The 27894-nt window shown below is 40.7% G+C and overlaps 2 protein-coding genes and 1 long non-coding RNA gene across 8 annotated transcripts in view; 1 reads left to right on the top strand and 2 right to left on the bottom strand.

Moving 5' to 3' along the window:
• The window catches only part of vps39 (VPS39 subunit of HOPS complex), a 28528-nt gene extending 27355 nt beyond the window's left edge, over window positions 1-1173 (bottom strand). For all 3 annotated transcript variants that reach the window (XM_088648665.1, XM_088648667.1, XM_088648666.1), the window contains exon 1: window positions 652-1173. In XM_088648665.1, coding sequence (XP_088504791.1) covers window positions 652-724 — 73 coding nt within the window. In that variant the 5' untranslated portion in view covers window positions 725-1173. The remainder of the gene's footprint in view (window positions 1-651) is intronic.
• Window positions 900-3981, top strand: LOC148653538 (uncharacterized). 3 transcript variants are annotated; one of them, XR_015941690.1, is made up of 4 exons: window positions 900-1028; window positions 1169-1294; window positions 1442-1500; window positions 3358-3981. It is a non-coding gene; the product is annotated as an uncharacterized LOC148653538 (long non-coding RNA). The 3 variants fall into 3 exon arrangements; XR_015941691.1 differs by having other exon boundaries at window positions 1432-1500; XR_015941689.1 differs by lacking the exon at window positions 1442-1500.
• Window positions 2724-27851, bottom strand: LOC148653537 (Golgi-pH regulating cation channel-like). Of its 2 annotated transcripts, none has more exons than XM_088648671.1 (20): window positions 27702-27851; window positions 26586-26649; window positions 25244-25338; window positions 21702-21818; window positions 21017-21061; window positions 19856-19906; window positions 18633-18762; window positions 18068-18129; window positions 17450-17633; window positions 16433-16532; window positions 15968-16061; window positions 15103-15174; window positions 13930-14038; window positions 13105-13163; window positions 12314-12417; window positions 11006-11079; window positions 9938-10002; window positions 9396-9448; window positions 7458-7488; window positions 2724-5740 (listed from the first exon to the last, which is right to left on the bottom strand). In XM_088648671.1, the coding sequence occupies exons 1-20, from the start codon at window positions 27795-27797 to the stop codon at window positions 5699-5701; spliced, it is 1647 nt and encodes a 548-aa protein (XP_088504797.1). In that variant the 5' UTR covers window positions 27798-27851; the 3' UTR covers window positions 2724-5698. The 2 variants fall into 2 exon arrangements, with proteins under 2 accessions (XP_088504797.1, XP_088504796.1); XM_088648670.1 differs by having other exon boundaries at window positions 27693-27850.
• Window positions 27852-27894: the final 43 nt, after the last annotated feature.

Below are 27894 nucleotides of genomic sequence, written 5' to 3'. Positions count from 1 at the left end.
TTAAGCACCAAAGGAAATAAAGGGAATATGGATGAAACTGCGAAACTTGAAAATCCAGTTGCACAGGGTTCAAGCATCACTCATCAAAACGCACAGGCCACCTGAGAAAGGAGTCAAATGATTCAGGAATGCTACATTTAGAGTCCATAAGCATCTAATTTCGCTAAGGAAATTACGGGGAGAATTGCATAAAGCGTTTGTACCTTTCATAAAAAATTGGTAAAACAAATGAAAAACAGAAAATGCAGCTACAAACAAAAACGTATTTCTTATGCTTCTTTTAATGTCATTCGAAGTAAATGTAAAATAAAGCAAAAATAATTAATCCTACATTTATTCTATAACTAATATTGAGAACAATATCCGAGGCGTGTGGATGTTATGTATACAAACATGTGATGTCATAAGTACAAAAATAATAAATTTGTACGTATATAACATGTATGTAAACCAATGTAAAAACACGTTACAACAGTAATTAAAGCGAATGCGTGTTAAGTGCTGCCTAGGAACCAATGTCACTCGTTGACAAAGTTCCTCTTTTCTATCATGTCTCAATGCTCCGGAGAGCTCTCCATCAACTGTTCCGCTAAACTCGTAAAATTATATCACACTAAGTGGTCCCCATTCCCGGTCTGGTGGTTAACTCACCCCAGGCCGCCATGCAGTCTATCTGAAGGGGCAGCTTTTCCAGGATGGGGACCGCTTCATAGGCGTCGTGCATGGCCGGTTCAGCGACCTTCTCGGCCCGACTGGAAACCGCAACACAAGCCGCCGCAGGGTCTCAGGTCCTCCGTCTTCTCTAATGACAAGGCACAACTGCACCTGGGTTCTCTTTAGCTGTGCCGAGATCTTGAAGAGCTTCTCCGAAAAAGAAGGCAAAGTCCTCCTCCTCCTGCAGATCACCAGCGCTTGGGAGCCGGGGTCTCTGCTGACGGCGAAGCCGACTCCGTGACATGAAATTCCGGCTGCGATTTCAGATCTGTGTTGTTTACATCCAGCTGCTCGGGAAAGGCTATAATTAAAAGGTGCACAAAACTGCGAACACCGACTTATCCTGTACCGAACGCCGTCAAACAGCTGATCGAAGGATGAGATTCATGTCGGAAGTCGCTGCAAATGTTTTTATTGGTCTGTTTCTTACTTCCTCTTGTTTGTGTGTCTACAGACCTGGCCCACACGGACCATGATACACACGTGATTCCCGATGCCCTTCTCACGTGGGGAACATTCAGAAGATCTGCTGTGCGGAAAAATATCTGTTTGGACTATGAAAGCCATCGACTACCTTCTGGTATATTTGTACTGTACTTTAACGCTATAGAGAACGTGTCTTCTGGTTAAAACACAGAATAATGTACATTGACTGTATATTTATATGTATTTGACTAACATTCCTTATAAAACTTAAATTGTCTTAACCTGATCAAGTTTCTTTCAGTGCTCCTGTCTGAACGAACTCAATCTCAGTTCTGGGGTGTCCATTCTGGTCCTCCAAAGGTATTTGTTGAAGCACAGTTTTGTTCTCAGATTCCACTGTTACCAGTTGAATATTCTTTCCCAGGTCTTCAACTGTGGGGTTGCCGATATAAAGCTATGTATGATACCTACTGGACTGCTGTCCCCCCCAGGACCAGGGTTAAACACTGCTGCTTTTGATATTTTCTGATATTTTTTTTTCATCAGCAGCCTTGGAAATACATTTGTACGGTGCGTGAATGGCACATAAAATTCAGTTTAGACACGTCAAACAAGTATTTTTAAACAGTTCTGTGTATCTATGTCAGGCAAGTACTAAAAAACATTTGGCTAATGCCTAAATAAATCGGTGATGATGTAACTAGTTACGTATAAAATCTTATGTCACGTTTCTGAAGTTTGGATGTATCTGTAAGATTCTGATGAATCAGTTTAATTAAGAAAAAATGGTCTTCTAGGGCTAAAGTTTACTCGATGGAGTACCAAATGACAAATCAGCTTCTTAATTGACCAGAATTAAATTTGTAGGTCTTTAGAAGGTGGTGATTTAATTGTAACCAATAAAACAAACCTCCCATGAAACTCTCAGGTTTGATTTTGTTATTTCAATGTACACACAAGACAGATACAAACAACGTTAAACCTCTACCAGGCAATTCAGGGCGTTTTAAATGTAGTACTTTAGCATCCTTCAACAGATATATTTTTTCTTTACAGAAATGCAAAAGCTTTTAAGGCTGCTCGTAACTTTTTTCTGCCCTGCCATTGCAGGATGGCAAGTGAATGTTTTCCTCTCCGTTTTACTGTGTAGAGCAAGTGTCCCCATCTTTGGTTCTAGAGAAAACCAGTGCACCGGGTTTTATAGCCATCTAGTTTCACAGCAATTAAATTGTGATCAATTAGATTTAATTTAATAATTAAAATATAATTTGGAACAAATATCTGAACTTCCTGACTGGCGAGTTCTCCAGGATACTTGTCCTAAAGATTTTGCAAAACAACAGAGCCATAACGGTTATTACATTGACTATGTTGTTCTTGTGCATATTTACACGGTAATTAAGAGTGTTAAGAGGGGGGAAGCAAAACTAAGTGAGAAAAGACAGCAAGTGCACTGCAATTTACTAGTCTGACCTTCATTAAAAAGATTTTATTGATACTTTGTTGCAGGGCTGTAAATGCTGAGTGTTCTTTACAAGATCTGAATCAAGTAAATTGCACCCAAGTGAGAATAACTCACAAAATACTGTTTAATAGAAACTTTAATCTGGAAACAAATCATACATACAAAATTGTTTTTTTTACAAGCAGATCCCATTTCACACATACCAGTGAACAACACATGTTCTTTTTTGGAGAGTATATATCTTTAAAAAATACCCCACGTATTTATCATTAACTGCATCAGGACAAAGTCTGAGGCACTAAAATAAATTTGTGAAGTGCTCCACTATACTGTATAAACCACTGTTACCGGACCACTGACCAGTGACTGTATGATTATTATCCTAGGTCTCATGCCTTTAAGTCTTCTTTAAGAAAGTAAGCCATATTTTACTTTTAACAAAACAAAGACAAAATTCTCACTTTAACTCCTAGAGCTAAAATTTCTTAGCATCACGAACATTCACAATCAGTGTCTGGGTAACAAACAATGGGGAGGTTGTACTGTAGCTGGTGTGAAGCAGAAAGCCCATCAGAATACAACCTTCTCTCCTCCCAGTGTACAGGTCTGTCTTCGTCATCAGATCGTAAGAGAATAAATCACAAAAATCACACCCTTTCTTAATGGTACAAAGGTCAAGTAAATTGAGTTTTGAAAGATCACGTATTTTGTTTGTCAATACATCCATTTTCTAACTGCTCTATCCATTACAGGACTGAGGGGGAGCCGGAGTCCCTCAAGCAACAGGCACAAGACAGGATACACCCTGGATCATCACAGTTCATCACAGGGCACACACAGTCACGTACACACTCGCATCCGAGTCAGTTTTCCAAGAAGCCAATTAAGCTACCAGTATGTCTTTGGATTGTGGGCAGAAACCAAAGCATCTGGAGGAAACCCATGTGAATATGGGGAGAACGTGCAAACTCCACACAGACAGCAACCCAGGGCCCCAGCACTGAGAGGCAGCAATGGTAACCACTGCACCACCCCATTTTGCAGGCCTATTTTGTTCAGAGCAATAGCACGGAACGACAAAGGAATGCAAATAACTGGGATTTTGGTTTTATCATTGTGAACATATAAACATTTATTGCAATGTCTGATTACAGGCTGTGTACTGGACCACAGCCTATAAAGAAAGATAAAATGTAATGAAAGTACAGAATAAGTGCTGACTGAGACTTAAAACTGTTTCATTTGGGATTCTTCTTTCCATTGAGAATTCTATACTTGGAAATGATTAGGGAAAAATAATTCCTTTTTAAAACAAAAAATAATCACAATAGAAACAAAAGTTGACTGAGCATACATTTTAACTAATCTGTACAATCTGCAAGAAAGCACTTCCCGTTATCAATGATCTGCACTAGATCCACTGCCCAGTCGACACATGTAGGACAATGCAGGCAGGTAGCTTCTTGAAGGTCATAAGTGGAAAGTAGCTATACAGTACATTATACTGCAATCTAGCAAAATAATCATAAGAAATACTACTTTTCAAACACATGCAAACAAAACATTAGGTAACATTGTAAAATTAAATTTAAAGAAGCCCAATCCCAGAGTCGAACTAAACGTACATTAGTACATGAACTGTTCCAATTTCAACCTTCATTTCAAGCGCATAGCGTAGTCTTTGAAGATTGGAGAATGAGCCCGACACTGTTCTCTGTAGAGCTAGGACAGTTTCATCATGTGCCAGGTGACTCAGAGCAGCTCTCTCCCTTAACCCATGCTCATCGTCTATACTTCAGCACAAGCCCACAGCTGAGCTGTAAAAGATTATTTCATCTGTGGTGTAAGACAGGCATGACACACCCCCATACTACAGCTTCTGAGTTAGGTATTACTTTGTAAACATGGTGATCACATTGTTTAGGCCTTATCATCAATTTATGGCCATTGTGTTATTCTTGCATTGAAAATTGACTAGACTGCTAACTTGCATGTTAAAAAATTAACAAAAAATTGTTGTAAAAAATGTTTTCCTATAAGTAAAAGCTCTTTCAAGATATGTAAAATAAAACTTAATTCCTTTACCACACTAAAGTGCTCTACAAATCACTGCTTGGATCATGCCAAATGGTGACATTGTATAGAAACTAATCCATAGTCCTTTACTGTCGATGCATGCTATGAAAAAAATCTGAAAGGACAGAAAAGAAGCCCTGGTGTGTTGAGAAGCTGGAAGACCAAACTTTTTCTTTAAGGAACGTGTAACAAATTGGGAGCCTTCATGAGTTAATAATAGCAAATGATAAAAATCATGACAGTTTTCAGGTGATTCAAGTGTGACGTTCTGAAAGCCTTCCCGTTTAAAGACAGAGGAGACTCTGATCTCTCAAAAACCCTAATAAAAAAAAATCAGACATCAGGATGTAACTTATATTAAATAAAAGCACACAAAGACTGCAAAACAGTCTGTAATGTACTGCTCAGTAAATCTCAATCCTTTTAATATTCATTGGATGCCTTCTTTAAGAATTTCAGAAATCAGAAACGAGAGAGATTTTCAACGCACCCTTAAGATCAGACATTGCAAAAAGAATCTTGCAGTCTACCAACAAACAGAATGCACAAGGGCAACACAGCGGACGAAGAAAAGGCACGAAATATCCAGGAAGCCCATGAACCCCTTCGAATGGGTAACAGTGGCTTAGACAATTCTTAAAAAAACTAAAATAAAAAGTCAAACCCTACTACTAATTCCCCATCCACTTCACTCCACAACTTCGGATTGTTGCTGGAGTTCCAGGCGTGGTATCCAGAGGCCTGCTGTTATTCTGCTCCGAGGCCCAAGTGCAAAGCCCGACTATTTCACTGCGTCAAACCCATGATAGTTACACCCAATGAGGTAAACAGCTCCCCTCCTACTCCAGACACTAAACACTGCACACAATCTCCCCCGTGTGCAGACAGGCTCTCTCCAGCCTCAGGGGGAAAATAATTGGGTGCCAAAAGACCAAAAGTGTCTCATTCTGGGAGGTCATCCTTAAAAAAGGAAAGGGATTGCACTTCATGGAATTCGGCATCATAGTCTTCCCATCTCTACTCCATCTTCGACCTCTCCAGCGTGGCTGTCAAAATCTCCTGGCAAAAGAGAGGGCTTGTTAAGGACCATATATTCTCCGAATGGCATAGAAATACAATGTGGTAAAATTAACTGTTGTATGCTGTAATTATAATATCACCTCTGTAGGCCAAGGATTATTAATCGTTTTTTTGGGGGGAGATTTAAATTACCTGAAAGTCTCCAAACTGCAGTAAATCAGAAGATGAACTGTATTGCAAAGTTTGTGAACAGAAAAACCTTGAACTGTACACTGTAGCACAGGACTCAATTTGCGATATGCAAGGCACAAAAAGACTTGGTGACTACATAGTTAGAGTGTGAGTGTTGTGCAGTTTTTATGAAGTATTGAAAATAAAGATTTCTGTTGATAACTAATGCTGTTCTGTTGTTTCAGAGCCAATGAATGATGGAGTTTTCAAATTATTTCACAGATGCACAATAAATAAAGACTTTTATACAGTACATGGTAAAGAATCAAATTGAAGATGACCCTAAGGTCTATACAAACTTCAAATGCAACTAGTTCAGTTACAATATGTTACGTAAAGTAAGAAAGTGTTGGATTGCTTAATTAAGGTCACAAAAATTGGGGGAAAAATGGCGTCTGTTGAAACTATTTACAGTATAAACATCTTGACCCATGAATTTCATGCCAGACAAGTCTGAAAATTACTGCTCAATAGTGATCCGTTTAAAGCTGTTAATGAAGAAACACATGTCATTTTGCTGCTGTATTGCAATTTGTCTGATCACAGATCATGATTTGATTACAGAGCTGAATTATCCAGCCTACATCTCAGATTTACTCCCCTTATTATGGGACCTGAAGCCTGTATTGTGTGGTACACAGTTTAAAGACAATTTACTGAAGTTTTCTACTGGCAAATGGTAAAGGGAGCAATCAGAGGGGTTTAATTATCAGAGAACACCCCATTTCAAGGGCAAATTGGCACTGCATTGAGGTGAAATGTGATTGCGCTCAGAAGTCCAAAAATGATCCTGGTTTTACTGTATATACTTTTGTTCAAAACTGTTTGAATGCCCCTGCAACATTTGTTTTCTGATATTTCTATCAGAGCACCACCATACAATTATTTTTCTAAAGAAAGTTGTCATATTTATTCTAACTCGAAAACATTCTATTTCTTTCTTTTTCATGTAGAGTGCTCTTAAATAAAATGTTTGGCAACATGTTTCAACTTCAAACTTAAATATTTATGAGACCAACAGAAAAATAGAAAAACAAGAAAAACTTTAGAACCAGGAACTGTATAGGAGAATAGGGACACTTCCAAAAATAACACTAAGCATGAAAAATATTGTTTAAAGTATTCAGAAAATATATTAGTTACTCTCTCAAGATGAACTATTTATCTATAAAACTATAAATCTAGTCAGGTTAAAGCAACACATTTAGAAATGTCAATAGTCTTCAGATATGTTGGCAATAAGTACATTCCTTAGGAGTTCAAAGATTAATAAGCAGATATACACTGCATAATAGGCACACACATGAAAAATCTGATCTACATGCAGACACAGAGCTCATAGTCAGAAAATGCACAAAACACGATCAAATATGCAAAAGTCAAGCTAGACACACAAACAGTCAAACTGCAATGCACACATCAGTGGCTTTGTGTTATGGGCAGGTCTTGAACAGCTAATTCTGTGGCTTAATGAGTAAAATATGACTGGGATCATGAGACTAAGATGAAAAAGTGATGACCATACCTCCTCGTCATCAAGTATGGCTGGGAGTGCCCTAGAGAGACAGAGAGGAAGAAAATTCAATTCACACAGCACTGAAGACCAAATCTACACCTCACCTGCTAAAGACAACAGGATGATACTCTTTCATTCTTTAAATCTTGTCGATTCAAGAAGTTCCCTCTATACTGTTGCTGCTTTTATTCAGGGCTAAATTAACAAACAACTCAGTAGTGGCTATTTTTTTATTCAAAGACATTCAACACTATACAAAGTAGCAAGTAGGACTAATGAGTCAGGGGTTCAGCTTTCCCTGTCTACACGGAGAAGTCAACGGCACAGTCACTTGTCAAAGCCATTGGCCATGTGTACCACTGTGACCTCAACAGTGCAATAATAATGACTAATTCCTGACACGTCTGCTGCATAGCACATTTCTGGACATTCCACTCAAAGGTCTTTCAAGGGTAATAGGGACTCCCCTCCACCACCACCAATGTGTAACCCCCATCTGGATGATGCAACGGCAGCCAGATATCAACGAGGAGAACAGAGTGATTAAGCACATTCACAGATGGGGATTATTAGGAAGCCATGATTGGTAAAAATTTGGCCAGGAGACCGGGGTGACACCCCTACTCTTTTTGAGAAACACCCAACTTCACTATACTGGTGCATTAGGACCCACAAAGATTGCAGGGTGAGGGCTCCCTACCGGTCCCACTAACCGCTCTTCCAGCAGCCACCTTAGCTTTCCCAGGAGGTCTCCCAACCAGGTACTTGCCAGGCTCACACCCGCTGAGCTTCAGTGAGTTGTCAGTTGTGAGTTGCAGGGTGATATAGCTGCTGGCTATAAGGAGAATTATACCCCATTGGAAGAGATGTATGTCTCCAGCTTGATGTCCCCGCAAAATCACAGGTGTCTGGCAGGTTCCAGGATTGAGTGTCACACAGCAAGCCTAAGAAACCCAGTCAGGCCCACCAAGAGGGTCTCAGCTACTGTGCAGACACGTGGGAAACCCTGTCATGGTCAGTTAATGTAATAGTTCAGGCAGGATCCAGTGATGTCTGGAATAAAGGGATCACCCAGTGCTTTGATGACCCTGTTTGGTGCCATAGTGTATTGTGTTTTATTCTGAGTTGTCCCACACATCCAGACTGTACAATCAGGTACAGTACCTGCTTTTGTGAAAGATTAACCAGTGATGAACTAGTGTCTTTATTAAGGAAACAGGAGAAGTGTTGGCCTTAGAAGTTAATGAAAACTTTAAGCTTAGTAAAGTGTGGAATGGAGTGCACATTGTTGAGTCTCACTTTGCCTAAATCTACCTGGTAATAAATTACCGATTGCAATACTGGACATGGGAGTGAAAGGTGGAGATGAGACTGACATTGATCACATGGAAACAGCACTGTTGTATTAACGTAGAGACCGTCAACAAGCCAGATGTTGCTGACAAGAAAAGTCTACTTTCACCCGGTCCAGATTTTCATTTTGGCACAGTAGAGAGTAGTGACTCATTGGGAAGTCCCGACAAAGATAGAAAAACAAACGTGTGTATAAAGTACAGAAAAATGATCAGGAATGGGGCAGGAAACACTGCTTGCAAAATCCAGTGAAATTATCAGATTCTTAGGCTATTGTGTGCCTTATCCACTGTGAGCCCTGGGACAGAGTAAGACGCACATGGTAGTCTAAGCCTCCTCCTTATTCCCCTCGTAAGAAGGGATGTCCACAGTGTGCAGATGTGAATCACAACACTAATGTGCACATCTGTAAATTATTCATAACCTCATGATGTGCACAAGCAGGATTCGTCTTCTAAACTCTAAAAGTTATAGTATACATTACCACTGTCTTCTACTATTGTTTGCTGAATGTTGACTTATGGTTGATCCTGCCTGGAATATATATATATTTTTAAAAAGCTTCCTTGACCTCTGCATTTCAGCTGTACTCACACATCTGCAACTGTCGTGGGAATATTCTCTTCCACCCACTTCAGGTCTTCATCCTGAGGGAATCAAAAACATACCATTTCACAGAAACAACAGAGATTAGCAAGAAATACTGGATTTATAGAATGACATAATATTTTTCCCCACTCCACAAAGTCTTCAGATACTTTTTCATTTGGTGGTTGACGAAATGTTTAACATTTATAAGTGTTCTGAATATGAATTAAATATATAAAAGATCAAAGAATGATGCAAGTTTAATGGAGTACCAATGCTCAGGAACCTGCAGTAATGTGGCAACTCTACTGTACAGACAGAATCGATCTCTCTTGGTGTGCTCACACTCTGCAGAGGGCACCACAGACAGAACCATAAGAACTTAAGAATAATTAAAGGTGAGAGGCATCCACTCAGCCTATCTAGCTCCTTCGACTGTTAGAAGATGATTTCTATGCTATTAATCAGCTAGTTAAGCTAATTGCAATACTCCCAGAACACACTGCAGAGTGCAGTGCAGACAGACCTGACTCCCGGACTATGCTCACCTCTTTGTTTGAAGTTTTTGGGGTGCCATTGCTTTCAGTTTTTGTTGTTCTCATCTTCATTCCCTCTATGAAAAAGACAAACAATGGGATGGACACAGTCTACTCACCCTCTTCTATATTTTGAAATACTGGTAAATATATACTTTTCTCTCTGATGGTTCATTCTTTTACTCATTCTCATCAATCTGGATCTCCTTAATGGATTTTATATTTTTGGATTTGCTTTCAGTTTTAAATTCGTTAATCAAAAACAAACTTCTCAAAACACTCTCAAAACACTCCTATGTCTGAATTTGAGGTAACAAGCTACAGGGAATTGCCAGACATGTATCCTGTGGAATTTCTTTTATTAACCATTTCTATTACCTTGGGACTTAATATTTATTCTCCATTTCCTACCTATCATTTATTCTGCTTATCATCAATTGATCACCTATTAGGAAATGTCCAGTCTGAAATAAGTATAATCTAGCAGATTAGAGGCTATTTAAAGTTCTGTATTCTTATGTTGTTGGAATTGGTATTCTTGACGTAGTTCTTTCAACTAATGACAGTGCAGAAACAGGCTTCCCAAGTCTAAACCTGCAAGCATATCAATGAAGTCATCAAACTGGCTCTAAGGAGGTAGAGCTCAATTGGAACAAAAACCAGTAGAGAAAGTGGCAGCCCAGTACCAGGGATGGAATCCACTGTTCACTGTTTTCAGTGTAGTGCTTTGAGGTTGAATCTGTTCAAACTGTTTGCTTTCCTTACTACTACCATAAAGCTTTACAAGCAATGACACAGTTGCTCATGGCAACTCAAATTCAGGGAGAACCTCGTGAAGACGAACACAGGACTAACTTTGTACGAGGTCTCATAACGACACCAGTGACAAGACACTTCTCCACTTGGCAAAGAGAAACAAGAGCAGTGTGAATAGGCTGTTCATGTGCCCTTAACATTCATCCACTCTACATAGTACTAGCTTATCAAGTTGCCTACAATTGCTCTGGGATTTGCTCAAAAAACAATCAAGGAATGTTGGCTGTTATACACGTCTGTTACCCCATGATCATTCAGTCTTACCAAATGCTTCGTTCAGCATGGGTTCTTTGGCTTCATCCTCCTCATCCTCATCAATCAGTGGGGAGTAGGAAAACCTGTATGGAACAAGAGGGGGCTGAGCTGCTTCACAGGCTTTTCAAAGGCCACAAGTATCTTTATTCTTTATTCCTGGAAAGTGTACTGCATGGGTGTCCAGTCCTGATCCTTGTTGGACGGCGTTTCCGAGTTCTTAATGAACTGGCTAAACCTGCTGGACCAATTAAATAGCTTTTCCCGGCTCAGCAGGTGCAGCTGTTGAAGAGATCTCAACCAGCTGCCAAACCACTGGCCTTCCAGCAATGCAACTTTTTACCTCTGCCTTACTGCATTATTCAAAAGCTTGGGGAACCCCAGTCCTTACTCATCTGCTGCACTGAAGTTTTGTCTGTAAGAGATTTTTCTTTTCTTTCAATTTATCAATATGTATCGTACATTAACGTTTAATTAAGGCTTTCTTGATTATGATATATTCCTACATTTTTAGTTCCATTGGCACATTTTGCTTGGGCCCTTTATCATTCTTTATTCAGATACAATGCAGTGCGACTTGCCCTTAATCTGAAAGATAAATTATAATTTATAAAATCGGTACAGAGCAAGACAAAGACGCCACTTTGCTGGGGTGAAAATCTACTTTTAATACATGTGTGTGTACTGTTACATAATGTACTGATCAGCAGAGCACTAGAAAACCTGAGTTGAAATCTCACTAGTGAGCAAATCAGTATAATATGTCCGTTCACACAGTCAAAAATAGCAAACAACTGATCAGTATTACATTTTGACGGTGCACTAGCATTAAGGACCAATTCTTATCTCAGGTAAAGCTTAATGCTGTCTCTACAGATTAATACTGTATCTTTCAACTCAAGATCCACATCCAGCTGTGTCTCAAGAATACTGCCCAAAAATGTATCTGAAAGCCTCTGTTATTGTGTAACAGTTTCAGAATATCTTGAGCTGGAAATTCAGCGTCAAGCTTCACTCCGGTGATTTTGTGAAGACTGTGAACCTTTATTATGCTTTCTCTGCACATTTGTCTAATTTACAGTGCTTTCATTATGCTTTCTTGTGGGTGCAGTGCTTCCACTCTGCTCTAATCATTGATATGATTAGCCCCAAGTATGCATATGTAGGGGAAATCTGAAATTGTTCTTACAAAGCATTTTCAACATGTAGTTAAACAGCAAAATTGGGACAGAAAACGGCGAGAGGAAGGTAAAAAACGAGTGCATATTTAGCAGAGTAAACTTCAGAAGAGCCTGTCAGGCCCCCAGAGAGCTCAGTTACCTCTGGCTGTTGACAGAAGGTCTGAGCAGAACCATTATGACCAAAAGGATGGTAGAGAACAGCAGCCGCCAGAAGGCATCATCCACCCACAAATCCCTCCAGCCCTGCAAACACAGTTCAGATAGCAAGGGTGGGGTTTTCTCACAGTTTTCTATAGAACCGACTTCAAATAACCAGCCCTCTAAAAAGAGTGTAACTGACTGACTGTCCTCCCAGAGCTATGCAGCACAAATATGCATGACTCTCTCCATCAGGCCATCCATGTTGCATGTGTGTTTGTACGTACACTGGCTCCAGACAGTTGTGACAACTCAGTGTTCGTATTAAAATTAACACTGCTCAGTTTAATATGAGAGAGCTCTGGACCAGCCCACTGTGATCGATCAACAACTGCACATTTTACTACTATTTTACTAATAACTAAGACAGTTATTACAAAATAAATTATTTTTATTATGAGAGCTTTTTAGATTAAAAAGTAATGTGTGTGCTTGGCCAAGGAGCCAATGGTGTCAAGCTATTATCTATGACACTAACATTTAAAACCTTTAAGCCAAGAACCTAATGAAAGGGCACTTTAATATCCTTGCCCATGGTTTATTTATAACAATCAATGGTATTACAATAAAACATATACTGTACAGACTGCAAAGAAACAAGTAATAGGTTTATTCCATGCTGAAAAGAGTAGAAAGAAAACTCAACGTTTCGGCTGTGGAGCCTCTTCTTTTTTTTTCTTCTTGAGCTATTACAACATATTACAGGCTCAATGGAGCAGAAAACAAACTCACCGTCTGACAGTCCACCATCTTAAATACTTTTGTTGTCCAAATGATGAAAATCATAGAAGCTGAGAACATAAATACAAAGAAAAGAAAAAGATTATTTTTTTAGGTAGAGATATAATTGATGATGTTCTGGGACTAGCAATTGTGTATGAGCACTTTCCAAAGACACAAAGAGGAAAGTTTGCTCTGTTACTTTGGGGATTGAAAATCTTATTTCTAGGCAAAGTAGACTCCACATGCTTATCCAATAAAACACAGATAGTACTGAATCAAGGTTCACATCATGATTATGGCCCTTCAAAATTTACAGGAGGAATCAAAACTCGCTTGGCTAACTAACATCAGTTAATTCTCCGATGCCACAAGAGACTAATCAATAAATCAGCTACAGGCAATTTAAGATCTTGGTTTCCTTGTAGATATTAGTCTTGATTATCCCATTACTCTTCTTGAATCATTAGATTGTGGAATCTCTCCTACTGCCACTGACGCAGGCAGCCCCACTCTGAGCACAGATCAATTCCTCACTGCAATCCAAAAGAAGTCCTGCAGCACTGATAAGCTGGCTGCCCTGCTTCATGTATGAGAATATGGGCTTAAACCAAGTTCACAGACCTCAGCATTAGTAATCACTGCCTTAGTAATTCTATCAAAAACCATACAGCTCACAAGGCCACATGGCTAAACCGCAGGCTCTGTAGAGCTTCATGATGAAGCGGGCCATGTTGATGCTAGCCGCACGAGTGCATGAGGAGATGACAGTCGGAAGCCCACATCCAGACAGTCCACCCCCACCCCCTGGCTGTAGGGTCAGCAGTGGCCTCTCACCCAGGACTGAGAATATGAGGGTGTTGGTGAAGTGCCGGTACAGGGCGAGCTTCACCACGTTCTTGCGCAACTTCAGGAGACGGATGGTCTGGGAGAGGCTAATGAAGACGTAAGCTGCAGTTCAGGAACAATGATGGACGACATTGGTTAAAACCATAATCAGCAGATCAATGGTTTCTGGACCTGAACTAGGCCATGGTAGATCTACACTATTATGGCACACCTTAACTCTTGGGTTAATTTACATTTGCATCAATTTACCTTGCTTTCACTGTACATTCCTATGCAGTATATTTTTGTAGCAGCTTATACCAGGGTGGCCTGGGGGCGTATTGGTTGGCATTGCTGTCTCGCAGCACTGGGGCCCTGGGTTCGATTACCAGAGTGCTATCTGCATGGAGTTTGTATGTTCTTTCCGGGTTTGCCTGGGTTTCCTCCCACAGTCCAAAGACATACCGGTAGCTTAACTGACTACTGGGAAAATTGTTCCTAAGTGTGAGTGTGTGTGTTTGTGTCTGCCCTGTGATGGACAAACATCCCATCCTGGGTGTACCCCACCTTGTACCCATGGCTTGCCATGATTAGGCTCTGGCTCCCCCAAAACCCTGAATTGGAAGAAGCAGCTGGATGGATGGGTATATGCTTATACTAGCTGTTAGCAATCCTAATAACATTAGCTATGGTAAATCACATTACTGTCATGTGAGAAAAGGGACAGTTATAACACTGGTTATACCTCCAAATATACCTATCTAAAGATAGGCTTCAGAAAAAAAATCTAAATGTCCAAAATATCCTATCTGCTTAGGGATGTCACTGTTTATTTAATTTATTTTTATTCAATCTGAATAATCAGCTGCAATATAATTGTCTTTTTAATGCTTAAAAACCTAAAGTAAACTTTTAATCCCTAGTTTGCTAGTTATTCCATTAGCAGAACCTCATGTACTTTTTGTTCCAAAGTGGCTCTTAATGAGTAAATCGAGGTAATTACCTTTGTTGTACTTCTTTAACCTTATTAACTGAGAGGCCTAACCCTCGGGGTCTAGAAATGGGCACTCTTTTACTCTCCTTGACTTTATGTAAGTGAATGGATGAGTAACTCTGACCACCGGCTTCTAACTACTGTACATGGACTGTATTTGTAAGACCCTGGGTATCAGAAAAGGATATCCACCACATCACACAGGAGTCAATCAAGGAAAGGCTGAGGTTGGCCACCAGTGCCACAGTGCCATAGAAACCCTGGAGAAGAAGAGAGATCAGATGACCTTCAGTCCCCACTGGCATTCACTTTGTTATACTGCTGTAATTCTAAGCTTGAATGGACACATTACGCCGCACACAGGACTTGGCAGCGCTTGCCTGTTTCACCCTCAAACCAGATCAGCTCTTCACTCAAAAACAGAGGCCGACAGTTCAGTCAGGACTGACCATTCACATGGTGTTCATACTTATTTCTGGAACTTTGTAGCATTCTACAAAAAAGTATTCACACCCTGTGGCATAATTAATTCACTACCATTTGCTAGGATAAAAATTTGTTTAATCAACTCTGGGGAAAGACCATTATAAACTTATAAAGTTTAAAAGCATTATATACTTTCTAAATCAGTGAATAATATTGCTGGAAATGGAGAGGGTCATTACTGATGTCTGTAATTGTGTACAGTAGGATAGAGCCCCACATTTCAGGAGATTTTATAGCTTCCCCTCATTTTATCAATTACAAAAAAAACTGGAACAGTTTTGTTTTGAGTACTTAAGCAGACTTTTACTGCTCACTCAGTCAAATAGCTTAGGACCACAGCTGGCCTTTTCTTATTGGACTTCACCAATGAACCTTCTAAACTGATCAGAATGCAAGTCTTAAAGTGATGATTTCAGAGGGTCCTAGAACACCTGCAGGATTATGGCACTGCCGTGACCAGGGTTGAGCACTGCTGGGTCATAAACGTACAAGTGACGGACTTCAGTTTCCAAGATCGCGGTTCCACTCTGTGCCCACAATGCCACCATACGTTAGACTGGCACTCACCCCAGTAACCCTGAGGACGCCTTCCACAGAGGAGAAGAGCAAATACAGCAGCCCCACAGCTGCCAGTCTGTGAACTGTGGTGCCTAGCCTGGGCCTGAGGGAAGAACACAACAGCAGGTACACGTGGGAACAAGGCAAGCACAGGACCAACAACCTGGTTCCTTCTAAAGGTCGTAGCGCACACATCTCAGAGGAGCTTTAAACACCACTAACAAATCAATCAGTTCAAGGCATTTAAGAGTCTGTGTTCTCCTGTCCCTTTCCCGATTCTGAAGCTCACTTATGGGGAATTGACACATTTACAAATACTACAATTCCTGTAGACCATACTTCACAGCAGCACAAAGAAAGCAAGGGACTAGGAATAAAATGGTTTGTGCTAGTCTGGAGTTCATGCAGACTCTCGGGGACCACAGCACCGACCGGCCACTGCTGTGCCGCACACTGGTTATAAAAGGCACTCACTTCACAATGCCATAGCCAAGGCTGACGATGAGGACGAGGATGCGTGCCAGGGATCGCTTCAGGGCCGAGAGGAGCTCTGCGAAGATCACGGCGCCCTGGACTGGAGAGAGACAGCGGCACAGGACACTGGTATCCCAGACAGAGAACAGAGCTCTGTATGTTCCTTCTCCTCTCCATGCCAGTGGGCGGTTCCCAGTACTAATCACTTGGCTTTCTAAACTATTTTGCTACAAGTATTTTCCAAAAAGATCTCTTACAAATGTCAATTAGGAAATTTGCAGGGGTACCAATTTAACATTTAACAAAGCATTCCAGAACTGATCTGTTTTTTTTCCCAGGAGACAAAACGATGCATGTAATGTTTCCAAACATAAAAGCAGTTCATAAAAAAAAAGATAATTGGCCAGGTATAAAGTCTCATCTTTTGTTTTTGAACAGACCAAAGAAGCAGCTATGGTTTGGTTATTCTTTTGAGCCACGATCGCCCTGCCTGTTGGGCCACATGACCTGCGGCAGATCTCTGAAATCAGACACCGTCTTGCAGGTGTCTGAAGAAGAAATCAATATAGCAAAAACTGTATGGCGGGGATGATGTAGAGGTTCAAAGTACAATTGACAGGACTAATGTGACACACCTTCTTATCGCAATATTAGAACCTCTGCTTATTTCTAAAAAATTAAAACTCAAGGTCCCAAATGAAGGTCAATACATCTTCAAGCAAATGTGGAAAAGTCAATAGTTCTTTTTACATATTTTAGAGAGGTGTTACCATAAGACATTATCACATCTTTTAGTTAAAATCTCTAAATTTTTCCTAAAATACTTGATTTACCAGAAATTATTTGCATTAAATTAAACCGGGTCATAAATGTTCCAGTTTCACAACCATTGAGGAACAGAAATCCAGCATTTTGCTGCACATATTAAAGAGAGGGCCCATGCATTGCACTTGCTCACAATGTTTTCCCGTGTACCAGTTCTGAACATTAGGGCACTGCATGGAGGACCAGCCTTACTGTATTCGCCCTTATAGCGGATGTTCTGGTACTCGGAATAGAACACAGCCTTCTCCAGCATTCCCAGCAGGATGACGGCCCCAATCCAGAACTGGATGCGTAGCAGGTCTTTCCAGTAGCAGATGCACCAAAGGAGCCACAGCGCCCCAAAGAGCACGTAAACGATGCACATCACCATGAAGAACTGTTGACAGGGCACAACCAAGAGGGCATTTCAGTTAAGCATTTACGACGCCGGTTCTCAACGCAAGGCAGAATTTACACTGGTGGCTGCCTGGACAAACAGAAATAGTGAACCACAACTAGGAAGCATAAAAACAACTCACTGATTTTCATCAAGGAAGTAAACCAGTGGTTTGGTCAAGAGAAAAGGGCATTTAGCCTGTCTCTCTCTCATACAGTACATACACCCCTGGTTTTTCCATATCTGTGGGGACTTCCTACTTACGCGCATTTTATTTTCCTTTACTTTTTCAAAAGTCTACTCAAATGAAACGCTCCACAGTATCAGGAGCTGCCATTTTTGTGGGGACGTTTCGGCAACAGTTGCCCCCACACTGACATTAATACAACCCGCTGCCCTCCTCGCACAGTGATCCGAAACACCGGCAGACTCACGATCATGAGGGGCCAATCAGCTGGGGAGGAGTACTCGCGGGGCCCCTTCATCTCCACAGTCACTGGGGGGGAGAGGGGAAAAAACACATCAGCACAGCTGCACACCATAGCAAAACCAACAAAGGAAGGAAAAAGAAAAAAAGCGTCAGAAAGCTTGTGGTTCTGCCATTTCCATGTTCCGTTTGGGAGGTTTCGTTTGAAAGACTCAAAACACCAAGAGCCAGAGTCCCTGCAGTTCACAGTGCAAAGCAACTTATTGACTAAGCCACTCAGTCAATTTCTGATATTCGCTGTTTTTGTAATCCCTGATTTGTAACAATATAAATAAGATATGATATTTAAATAAGAATATACTGTAAGGAATTCACCACTTTCATCTTAGAGTTAGTTAAAATACATATTTCATTTAACTTTCCTTTTACAATGCTTTCCAATCTTTTTCTGCGTCTCTGATGTGTATATGCCTTATCAAGAGGTCACTGTGAGGGATCTTACTTCCGTGACAACATCATGATTTCATATAGGAGATTCCATGATATTACAATCCCGGGATGCATGTTCTTACTGGTCAACTCCCCAGTGGAATCATCATAGGCCTGCTGGGTGCTCTTGTTGTCATCATGCCTAATGGTCACAATCTTCACAATGAACATGTAGGGTCTGTCCTGCCAGGCCTTAGCGACTGCATTGAGAGTCTGTAGCAAGAAAATAGCTTAACATCAGTGAACAGGATGTAAGATATAACTGGAAACTTGTTAACAGCCATTGTAGCAATGCGCATTGCCTTTATAACCACAGCCGTACTGGCTGAACGAGGACGAGCCACAGCTGTGAGGGCTCTTTAAAGACACACTGAACGCCTCCCCGGAGAACGAGCAGGGACCCCCGGAAGGGGAGGAACTTCCACCGGCAGTCCTAGAGGGGACTGTACCTTAGCGCAAGGCTGCCGTTTTTCTGCATTTTTATTTTCTTTTTGCCTGTCCCGTCATGCATCTCTACCGGGGCAGGCTGACTGGTTTTCCCATGCTGAGTATTATATTTGGCCTTGTGCTGCCTGCCTGCCCTCCCAGACTGGATCCTGTTAGACAGGGTAAGTCCAGCCCGGGTGCCGCCTTTTTCTTCTTTCCTTTTTGTTGTGCGTTTCCCCCTTTTTCGGTGTTTTCTTTTCGGTTTTTCGCTAACTGCTCCACCCTCTCAGAAGGGGCGTCGGCTCATATCGGGGGTCGCCGCGGCTCCTGCCACTCCCGCAATGCTACGCCATGTTTGCACAAACGGCAGAAACCCGGAGAATTAACAGCGCCAGCTCCAGCCTCGCGTATCTGAGTGGGGTTTGCACGTTCTCCCCGCGTTTTTCTGTGGCCTTATGATGGGCTGGCAACCCCCCCTTGGAGGGAAAAGTGGGTGTGTGCTCTTAGTCACACCTTGTGCCCTGTGCCACAGACACGGGCTCTAGCTTAGGTGTGAAATTCACCAGGTTAATACTGGAGGCAACAGATTATGAAGACATGCTGGTATGTTTCAAGACTTGACATAGCACAATCACTAAGGGAAAATAAGGACACCAGACAGGCCCAAAGGGTTGTTCTCAGAATAAAATCATATTGTTCTATACTTCATATTTGCACAGTTTAACTTTTTAAGGTGTTATAATATTAAGGAGCTGTGGAAGGGGAATAACTTTTTAGGTTAAATACCTTTATTTTACTTCACCATTCAGTCCACTTGTTCCTGTTACACTGGGGAGGAAAATACAACAGCTATCTGAAACAGCAGGAGGGTTATACTCACAGGTTTCTCGCTCCATCTTTGGGGGAAGGTCTTGTTTTGAGGTTTACTTCCCTTTAATAAAACACAAATTTCAGTTGTTTTTTTTTTAAACGACTCCAGCCCATCTGAGAAGCCCTACACCAAACCAAACAACACCAATGGAAATGAAAGGGCAGTGTAGTTAAGAGAGAAATCAGGAGACGTTTCTTCAAAAAAGGGTTGTGGGTGTGTGGAACGAGCTACACAGCCATGACACTGTAATGGAATATTTAGGATCTTTCAAGAATAGGCTGGACAAGAGCCTTCCATCAATGACCTCCCTCCTACCAAAGGCAAGTTGAACATTTGTAACTTCAATTATGTTCTAATATGGTTGTCTCTACACAAACTAACAACTACACACAAATAACAGCAAGGAATTAGAGCTCATCTGCAGCCTCATATCTACTAACATGTTTTTTGAGGGGTTTCTACTTTCTTCATTTTCATTCTTGTTTCTCACATGACGGCAACGCCCACCACTCAGTCACTTCCTGATCACCATGTCTGAGAAGAGAGGTGTCCTTTATTCATTTCATTCTGCCAGACCCTTGGTTTTCCCCAGCCAACCCAACCATCCAACGTCATCACTCTGACAACACATTTTCACTGCCTTACATTCAGCAATGCTGGTGAGTGAGCAGGCAGTATGGCCGCGCTGTATTGGCAGATGATAAGGCTGTGCCGGTTATGCAAGCTAAACCTGTTAATCATGTCAAGAGGTAATTTGTAATGACTGACAGCACAAAGCTATGTCTTCATTTTCAGTTTTTCTTTCTGCCTGGACCATTTTGTAGCCACCAAATGATTGTTGCTCTGCTGATTGTTGGCGTTGCTTCACGAGATAAGCATTCGGTATAATACTAATGATTATTTCAGTTTTCTCCTTTTCAATATCTGATCTCCTTCCTTAAAGAAAAACACAAAGAGCTTACCCTACTCTCCCTCTCTGCTCTCTTTAAATTTCCTTTTTTTTTAAATGTTTGTGGGCTTATTTCAATATTATTTCTGAAAGTTATTTCCTTCCTCCTTAGATGGAAAAACTCTATATGTAGAAGAAGTCTACATATAGAAAGCTAAACTGATTTATTCTCTCATGTAATGTGATGTGGTTTGCAGGTAAAAATTAGGTAGCCTACTTACCTCGCTGGTCAGGGCCTGATATGGGATAAATTCCTTATAGTAAATCTGAAAACATAACAAGAAAAATTGTCATACAGCACAGTGATGGACATGGTATAACCTGTGAACCAGAACTGTTAGCAAAAACGAGTATTTGTATCTGTTCCCTTCATGAACAAACACAGGATTTAGTCTCTGGTAATTGGCAAACTTGTGTCTTCTTATACTCCACATACTTCATAAGATCATTCAAAAACATATTATATAATGGATTGTGATATAAAAACCCTTTAAAACACCTGGCATTACAACTGTATGCCAAACTGTAAAACTGTCAAATTGTCTTTATATAATGTGTTGACAATTTTATATATTTCTAGGTGTGTACTTTTTACAAAAACAACCATTAAAAGCTCATTCAGCAGACTGAGGATTTCAGCTGGGTGAAATGGCAAATGGCAAATACTGGCACAGCATGCTGACAAGTCCAGTAGTGTATTTGATAATTTGTAGATAATTTCCCCTCACACTTCCTGTTTGTTGAGCTTTAACAGGAGGCGGGCCCTTGTGGGGTTGGGGGGAGGAGTTAGTTCACACACCAAAAGGTCTGACCAGAAGCAACAGCCACACACCACCCAGAACAAGGACACGTATATCAAGGGTTTGCACAAAACAAATCCTGCCATAGTGAACTTGAGTGTTATACCTGTGGTTTGATGAGCTGACTGCAGTTATCAAAGAACATGGAGCCTTGGCTGTAGTAGCCAGTCCAGTTCTCCTTCAGCATGTGGTCAGACAGAAACATGCTGGCTGCGCCCTTATCCTGTGAAGTGGCAGAGGAGAACACACAGTTACCCACATTCCTGAGTGCTTCTTCTGCAGTTCGGCTAACACGGACTGCCTGAGCTGAGCAACTTAACTACTTCTTCCTTCATGCAGTAGCGACGGTGTCAGAAATATTGCTGGAACTAACTAAGATACAGTATGGTATAAGGTCTGCGGCAAGTACTGACCGTAACATCCCTGTATCACACAAGACAAAGAACAAAGATAGCTGCAACCACAGAAAGTCTCGTCTCTTATTTCTCAGCTTCAGCACATTCATCCAGTACATCCTTATTCATTTATTTCAGAGATCTTAGCGGATCTGAAGACTGCCCTGTTGCTGCATTTGTGTGTGGAAATGGAATATTACAAAATAGAAATTAAATATTTAAGATTTTTCAATATTACAAATGTTACTTTATTGCATGAATGCCAAATAGATCTCTTGTGACAGAAAATATAATCTTTCATGTCATAGAACAATGCTGAGACGATCGAATCATTAATACTTTCAATGATCAATCTATCTGATGTTCAATCCACAACACTACAATTTCCTTTTTTCTCTTTTGAGCCAGACAGTATTTGTGTTCTTTCAATTCCAACACATCTTATTATGTTTGCAGCAGTGATTTCTTATTTTAGTCAGGCATTAAAAATAAATCTACCAAGAAAATGGTTATTTTCTTGCACTTCAAGATGCCTTCAAAAAGGGAGAAGAATGCTGTATGTGTAAACATGCCCACTCAGACCTGTTTGGCCCAGATTCAGCCTGAGTGGTATGTAAGTCCTGCAGAGAATGAGGAATGCCAGCGAAAGGCAGTGGAAAATTAGCACAATGGGTCTCAGTTCTTCATAAACCATTGCTTCACTTTGTGATTAACAGTTTTTATTTCCTGTATCACAAACCTGCATTTTAAGTAAACTGGTAGACCATGACTTTTAACAAAAACACACTGGCTAAACAAATCTAGGGATCGGCTAAATAAGGATGTGATTTCAATAAACAAGGTGTAATGTAACATATTGTAGCCTTCTCAAACAAAAAATGCAGGTTAGCACAGTCCCCTCATTAAGAGTGAACTTAAGCAAGACTGGATTTCAGCAAAGTATCACGCTTGCCTAAGTTCCTCTCTGTACTGAGTGCCGAGATATCATGGAATAGTATCTATTCACTAGCAGCCTTAAGAAGACGCCATTTTATAGCACTAGCAAACACCTAGTAGAAATTGAAAACTGAGAATCGGAAAGAACTCATGTAATATGGTCAGAATATGAAAAAATAAATTACAAAGACAAATTCCGGTTTTTAAAACCTATAGCATGTCAACATAAATTCAAAGAAACAGGTAAGACTTCGGTCGCATAGCAGTTTCACCACTGTGGGATAAATGAACACCAGGTGTTGGATGGTTCAAGCATACAGGCTTAGTTTGAGTGAATTTGCACAACCAGACACAGACAGTGTCTGTGATGTATAGTAAAAATAATACTATACATCTTTGGCCCTTTTCCTCTTCTCTGTTATAGTTCAAAAGACAACATATCACGCTTTAAAAATCCAGCTTGTTACCAATAACCCTGCCTGAAACCAAAGAGCTAGCCAAAAGCAAAAGTAAATCCTCCTCTATAAAAACTCCCAAACTCTAAACACACCATCCTGGCAGCAAAGTCACAAGAAACAAGACACTCCAGTCACTGCTTCGACAACTGAAAACTGTAGCTTGATCAGGGTGGCAGGGGCTGGCACATTGTGCCAACTGTCTCCCCATCTTAGCCCTCAGCTGCTACATCGGGTTCAGTCTTCCATCAGCGAGCAAAATGTCTCGCATCTCGCGTCCCTGCAACTCACAACTGGCAACCCACTGAAGCTAAGCTGGTGTGAGCCTGGTCAGTACCTGGATGGGAGACCTCCTGGGAAAAACTAAGGTTGCTGTTGGAAGAGCTGTTAGTGGGGCCAGCAGGGGGCGCTCACCCTGCGGTCCATGTGGGTCCTAATGCCCCAGTATAGTGACGGGGACACTATACTGTAAACACGTCGGATGAGACGTAAAACCGAGGTCCTGACTCTCTGTGGTCATTATAAATCCCAGGGCATCTCTCGAAAAGAGTAGGGGTGTAACCCCGGCATCCTGGCCAAATTTCCCATTGGCCCTTACCAATCATGGCCTCCTAATAATCCCCATCTATGAATTGGCTTCATTACTCTGCTCTCCTCCCCACTGATAGCTGATGTGTGGTGAGCGTTCTGGCGCACTATGGCTGCCGTCGCATCATCCGGGTGGATGCTGCACATTGGTGGTGGTGGAGAGGAGTCCCCATTACCTGTAAAGCACTTTGAGTGGAGTGTCCAGAAAAGCACTATATAAGTGTAAGCAATTATTATAATTATTAATTATCTGTCTCAGCCCACAGGGAACTTGTGTCTCCTGCACTCAAGGGCCTGTGCCATTTTTCTAGCTTGGACACAGCATCCCTGGGACTGAGGAGCCCCAGGCCCAGAGTCCTATACTGTGCGCGGTAAAATTAAACCAGCATAAAATTCACATAAAGCTATTTTGTCTCAATACATATTCTAACCTGAAACTGGGGGAGGAAGGGATGGAACACAAAACATTTTTGTTCTAACTCGGCTAAAAATCTATGCAAATTAAAACCCAGAAACAAAAGCGAAATTCTGTACCCATGCCTCATATTTATCTTTCGATCTGAAATACAAGGTTCATTAGTACTCAGCAAAAATGAAAAATCTCACTTTACTGTCTCAATACGTACAGTATGCCTTTTACTGTAAATCATCCTCAATCATTTACTTATCTGAAATACAACTAAACTCCTGATCAGTTAAGATTAGATTTTTAGTTAAGAATTGTCTTCTTAGATGAAGAGAATCAGATTTTTGTTTCAAAAAGCACTGCTGTGATTTTAACGGATCAACCTCATTGACTAAGACAATGGGATGCAGCTCAAAACCCAATTTCCTTAGTTCAAGTTACTGTACCCCTGGTGGTGTTTTACGCTTATAGAACTATAAATTCCCACTTCCTGGATCGTGCTAAAAGACTATGGCCCACTAGAATGGACCCACTAAAGTGCAACAACTTAGTTGTTTCAGTTCAGGTCAATAAGCGTGCCATCAGTTCTGAAAATTGTATGTACCTACTACACATTATTTGTGTAACATTACAATCAATTTTCATAACTGTGAATTGCACACAGTATATAGACTCAGCCCAGATAGCCCTGTGGTAGGTAGGCCAAATGGCTTGTTCTCTAACTTTTCCGGTGATCTCATATTTTGATTTCCTTCCTCAGCAATACCAGTAATTGCAGCCTGTACAGTCTGACATAAACACAAACTGCTATGAAACTGAAGTCCCAAATGATTCCCTGTGAATGAGTTAAACAGCATGTGATACGAACAGCAGTGTTGAAGACTTCGTTATAGCACACAGAGGACCGCAGGTACCAGCTGACATTGAAGCTCATCGTGTTGTCACAGGAATTCGTGTGGTGAACTGAGAGATGGAGAAGCACAGTATGAGACGAGAAGAGCACAAAACATTAGCCTGCGCATCTGCACAGCAGATGTAGTAAAAGCACTTTATGCAGTTAAAGCTTTCAGGCTTAAGACAAAAATGCTGCTATGCCGTGTTAAAAAAGACCTAGTTCAAACCTTTCCTGCTCTGTATTCAATACTTACCTGGCCTCTCTAACAGGGTTATTTAAATTGTTTCCCTACATATCCTCAATTTCCCTTCTGGATTAATAGAGTCTTATCTTATCTTATTTAAAGTCTTATCCCATTACATTTGATGCAAATTTTACATCATTTTTACTCCAGCACCAGCATTGCACTTTTACCTTACACCTGCTTTCACTGTTTTTTTGTCATTTTTGTTTTTTTACTTATTTTTCCAATTGTATTGAATGACTTATTTTTGTTTTTACTTCATGTGTTATTGTATATTTTAAGTCACCCTAGAGAAGGGCATTTGCTAAGCTAATAATAATAATAATAATAATAATAATAATAATAATAATAATAATTAACAACACTGCCACAATTGGAGGGTGAAACATTTCTCTTTGTTTCTGGGAATCTCCTGCACAGTTTTCCAGGGATTTCTGTAGTAGAGGATAATACAGATACATGTATCATTGATCCATTAACAAAATCCATTTGCAGAAAGCTGCTTCTTCCTGGTGTTTCTGTAGCACAGGGTATGAGGCAGGACTGCACCCTGGAAGGGACACCAGTCCATCACAGGGCAATTTAGACAAATTAGAAAACAATTAAGTTTGCCAATCACCCAGGAAGGTGGGAAGAAAGAGCACCCCCACAACAGGGGGAAAATGGAAACTCCACACAGAACATACCCCATTCCAGAATGAAACCCAGGACCCAAGAGAAGTGAGCCGGAGACACTTCATGCCATTTCTAACGCATTTAAATAAGGTATAATATGTTCATCATGAGGACTAACAGAACTAATACCATCTTCTTCATCCTCCATCTTCTTTAAGTAAAGAGTAGAAGAAATGCTTTACATTACTTTAAACTGTCCTAAACAGCATTTTATCAGAGGACCAGGCCGCAGAACATGTGATATGAGTAAATGGGTATGCCTTATGAGATAAGGCAAGAAATTATATTACATACAAACGCAAACTAAAATGTGAAGATTAAGGGAAACCAGTCTATAAGTAGGAAACTCATACAGGCCAGTGCTGTGACAGAAATTACTGAAGTCTACAAACTTACACTGCATGTAGATGGTGGAATTGGCAAACAAGGTTTTGCGGAAGACAGCCACATCCTTAGATACCTGAGAACAGTAGAAAATCAGACAAAATGACTAAGGGAGGACACAGTTAGTGAGCAGTGGTTGGTGTATTTTTCTAATATCTAATTTGTATTATTACATATATAATATAAAAAGTGCAATCTTCTAATACCAGAATCTTCCAAATAGTCATGACAAATCACTCAGTTAAGCAGCTCTTCTGCATTATGTCCCTCTTACAATCACACATTAACTTACAGTCATCATACTTTAGCTATCTAATGACTGGTTTCAAAGAAATTAAATGGGAGCCTAGCTCATAATTTTAATAGTGCATTTTTCTTCAGAAATTGAATAACCTCTTCAATATATCACTTACCATACAGGCGTAAAACACCGAACGTGGAGTGTTTATGCAGTGCAAAAATATTGGATGGTGTAGGCAAATTGTGATTACAAGAGCGCCTTTCAACGGTCACTGGTAAACTACATGTATAATAATTTGTGCATTAGGATTTATTTTACATACATCTAAAATCGACAGTATAGGAGAAAAATACCTCACAAAAATAAAACAGTATTTTAAAATACCAGCGGTGCTCACACTAAGCAGGGAAGAGTAGCAGGTAAGCGCCAAAGTCAATGTGTGCAACAGTGCAATAGAACTGAGGACTACTTGTGCTGTCTAGCGCATACGGTTTTGGAGTATACATGTATTTAAAGTTGAGGCAAACAAGGCTTATTAGATAAACGCGTTCCTAGTTGCACATCACAGTAAAACACAGAGATGACTCACCTCATGTTAAACCACCAATACGAAGCTGCGAGTCAGAAACTAGTGAAAATCCAAATTACAAGTGATAACGACTGAACCCAAACGTGAAACACACATACACTTCTACGAATACATAGTATCATGAAACATCTACATATATATTTTTTTAATTAAAGTACAGCTTTGCGTTTTAAACATCACTTGTTTAGAGGCGCCCGAGTCAGGTGTCTTAATATTTTAACAACAGCTGTTTGATTATAACGAGTGAGCTGCGCGGACACCAAACACAAAAACAAAAGTGAGGGCTCACCGAACTGACCGGAATACTCCATCGGGAAACCTCGGCCCCGTTACTGGACCATAGACCCAAAAGGAAGAAGAAGAAACAAGGGAGAAACGCTGACAGCTCCGGCATCTTCGTTATCCTGCATACAGTTCCGGGAACAGTTTCAGAAAACCCTGCAATGCGGACTCCGGCCGGTAGAGGGAGCTGAATTTTAACTACTACACGA

Source organism: Lepisosteus platostomus, chromosome 10 (genome assembly GCF_059453375.1).
Source record: "Lepisosteus platostomus isolate fLepPlt1 chromosome 10, fLepPlt1.hap1, whole genome shotgun sequence".
Taxonomy (NCBI): domain Eukaryota; kingdom Metazoa; phylum Chordata; class Actinopteri; order Semionotiformes; family Lepisosteidae; genus Lepisosteus; species Lepisosteus platostomus.
The sequence above is the reverse complement of the archived record's forward strand: the minus strand, read 5'-3'. Positions and strand labels throughout refer to the sequence as shown.

What these genes read in the sequence shown, in the direction of transcription:
- LOC148653537 (XM_088648670.1), bottom strand. Translation starts at nt 27,797, where the DNA reads ATGCCGGAGCTGTCAGCGTTTCTCCCTTGTTTCTTCTTCTTCCTTTTG. An exon ending in CTTGGCTATGGCATTGTGAA is followed by an intron (nt 16,062 to 16,432) that starts GTGAGTGCCTTT and finishes TTCTTCCCTCAG; the next exon opens with GCCCAGGCTAGGCACCACAG. An exon ending in CCCACGACAGTTGCAGATGT is followed by an intron (nt 7,489 to 9,395) that starts GTGAGTACAGCT and finishes CTGTCTCTCTAG; the next exon opens with GGCACTCCCAGCCATACTTG.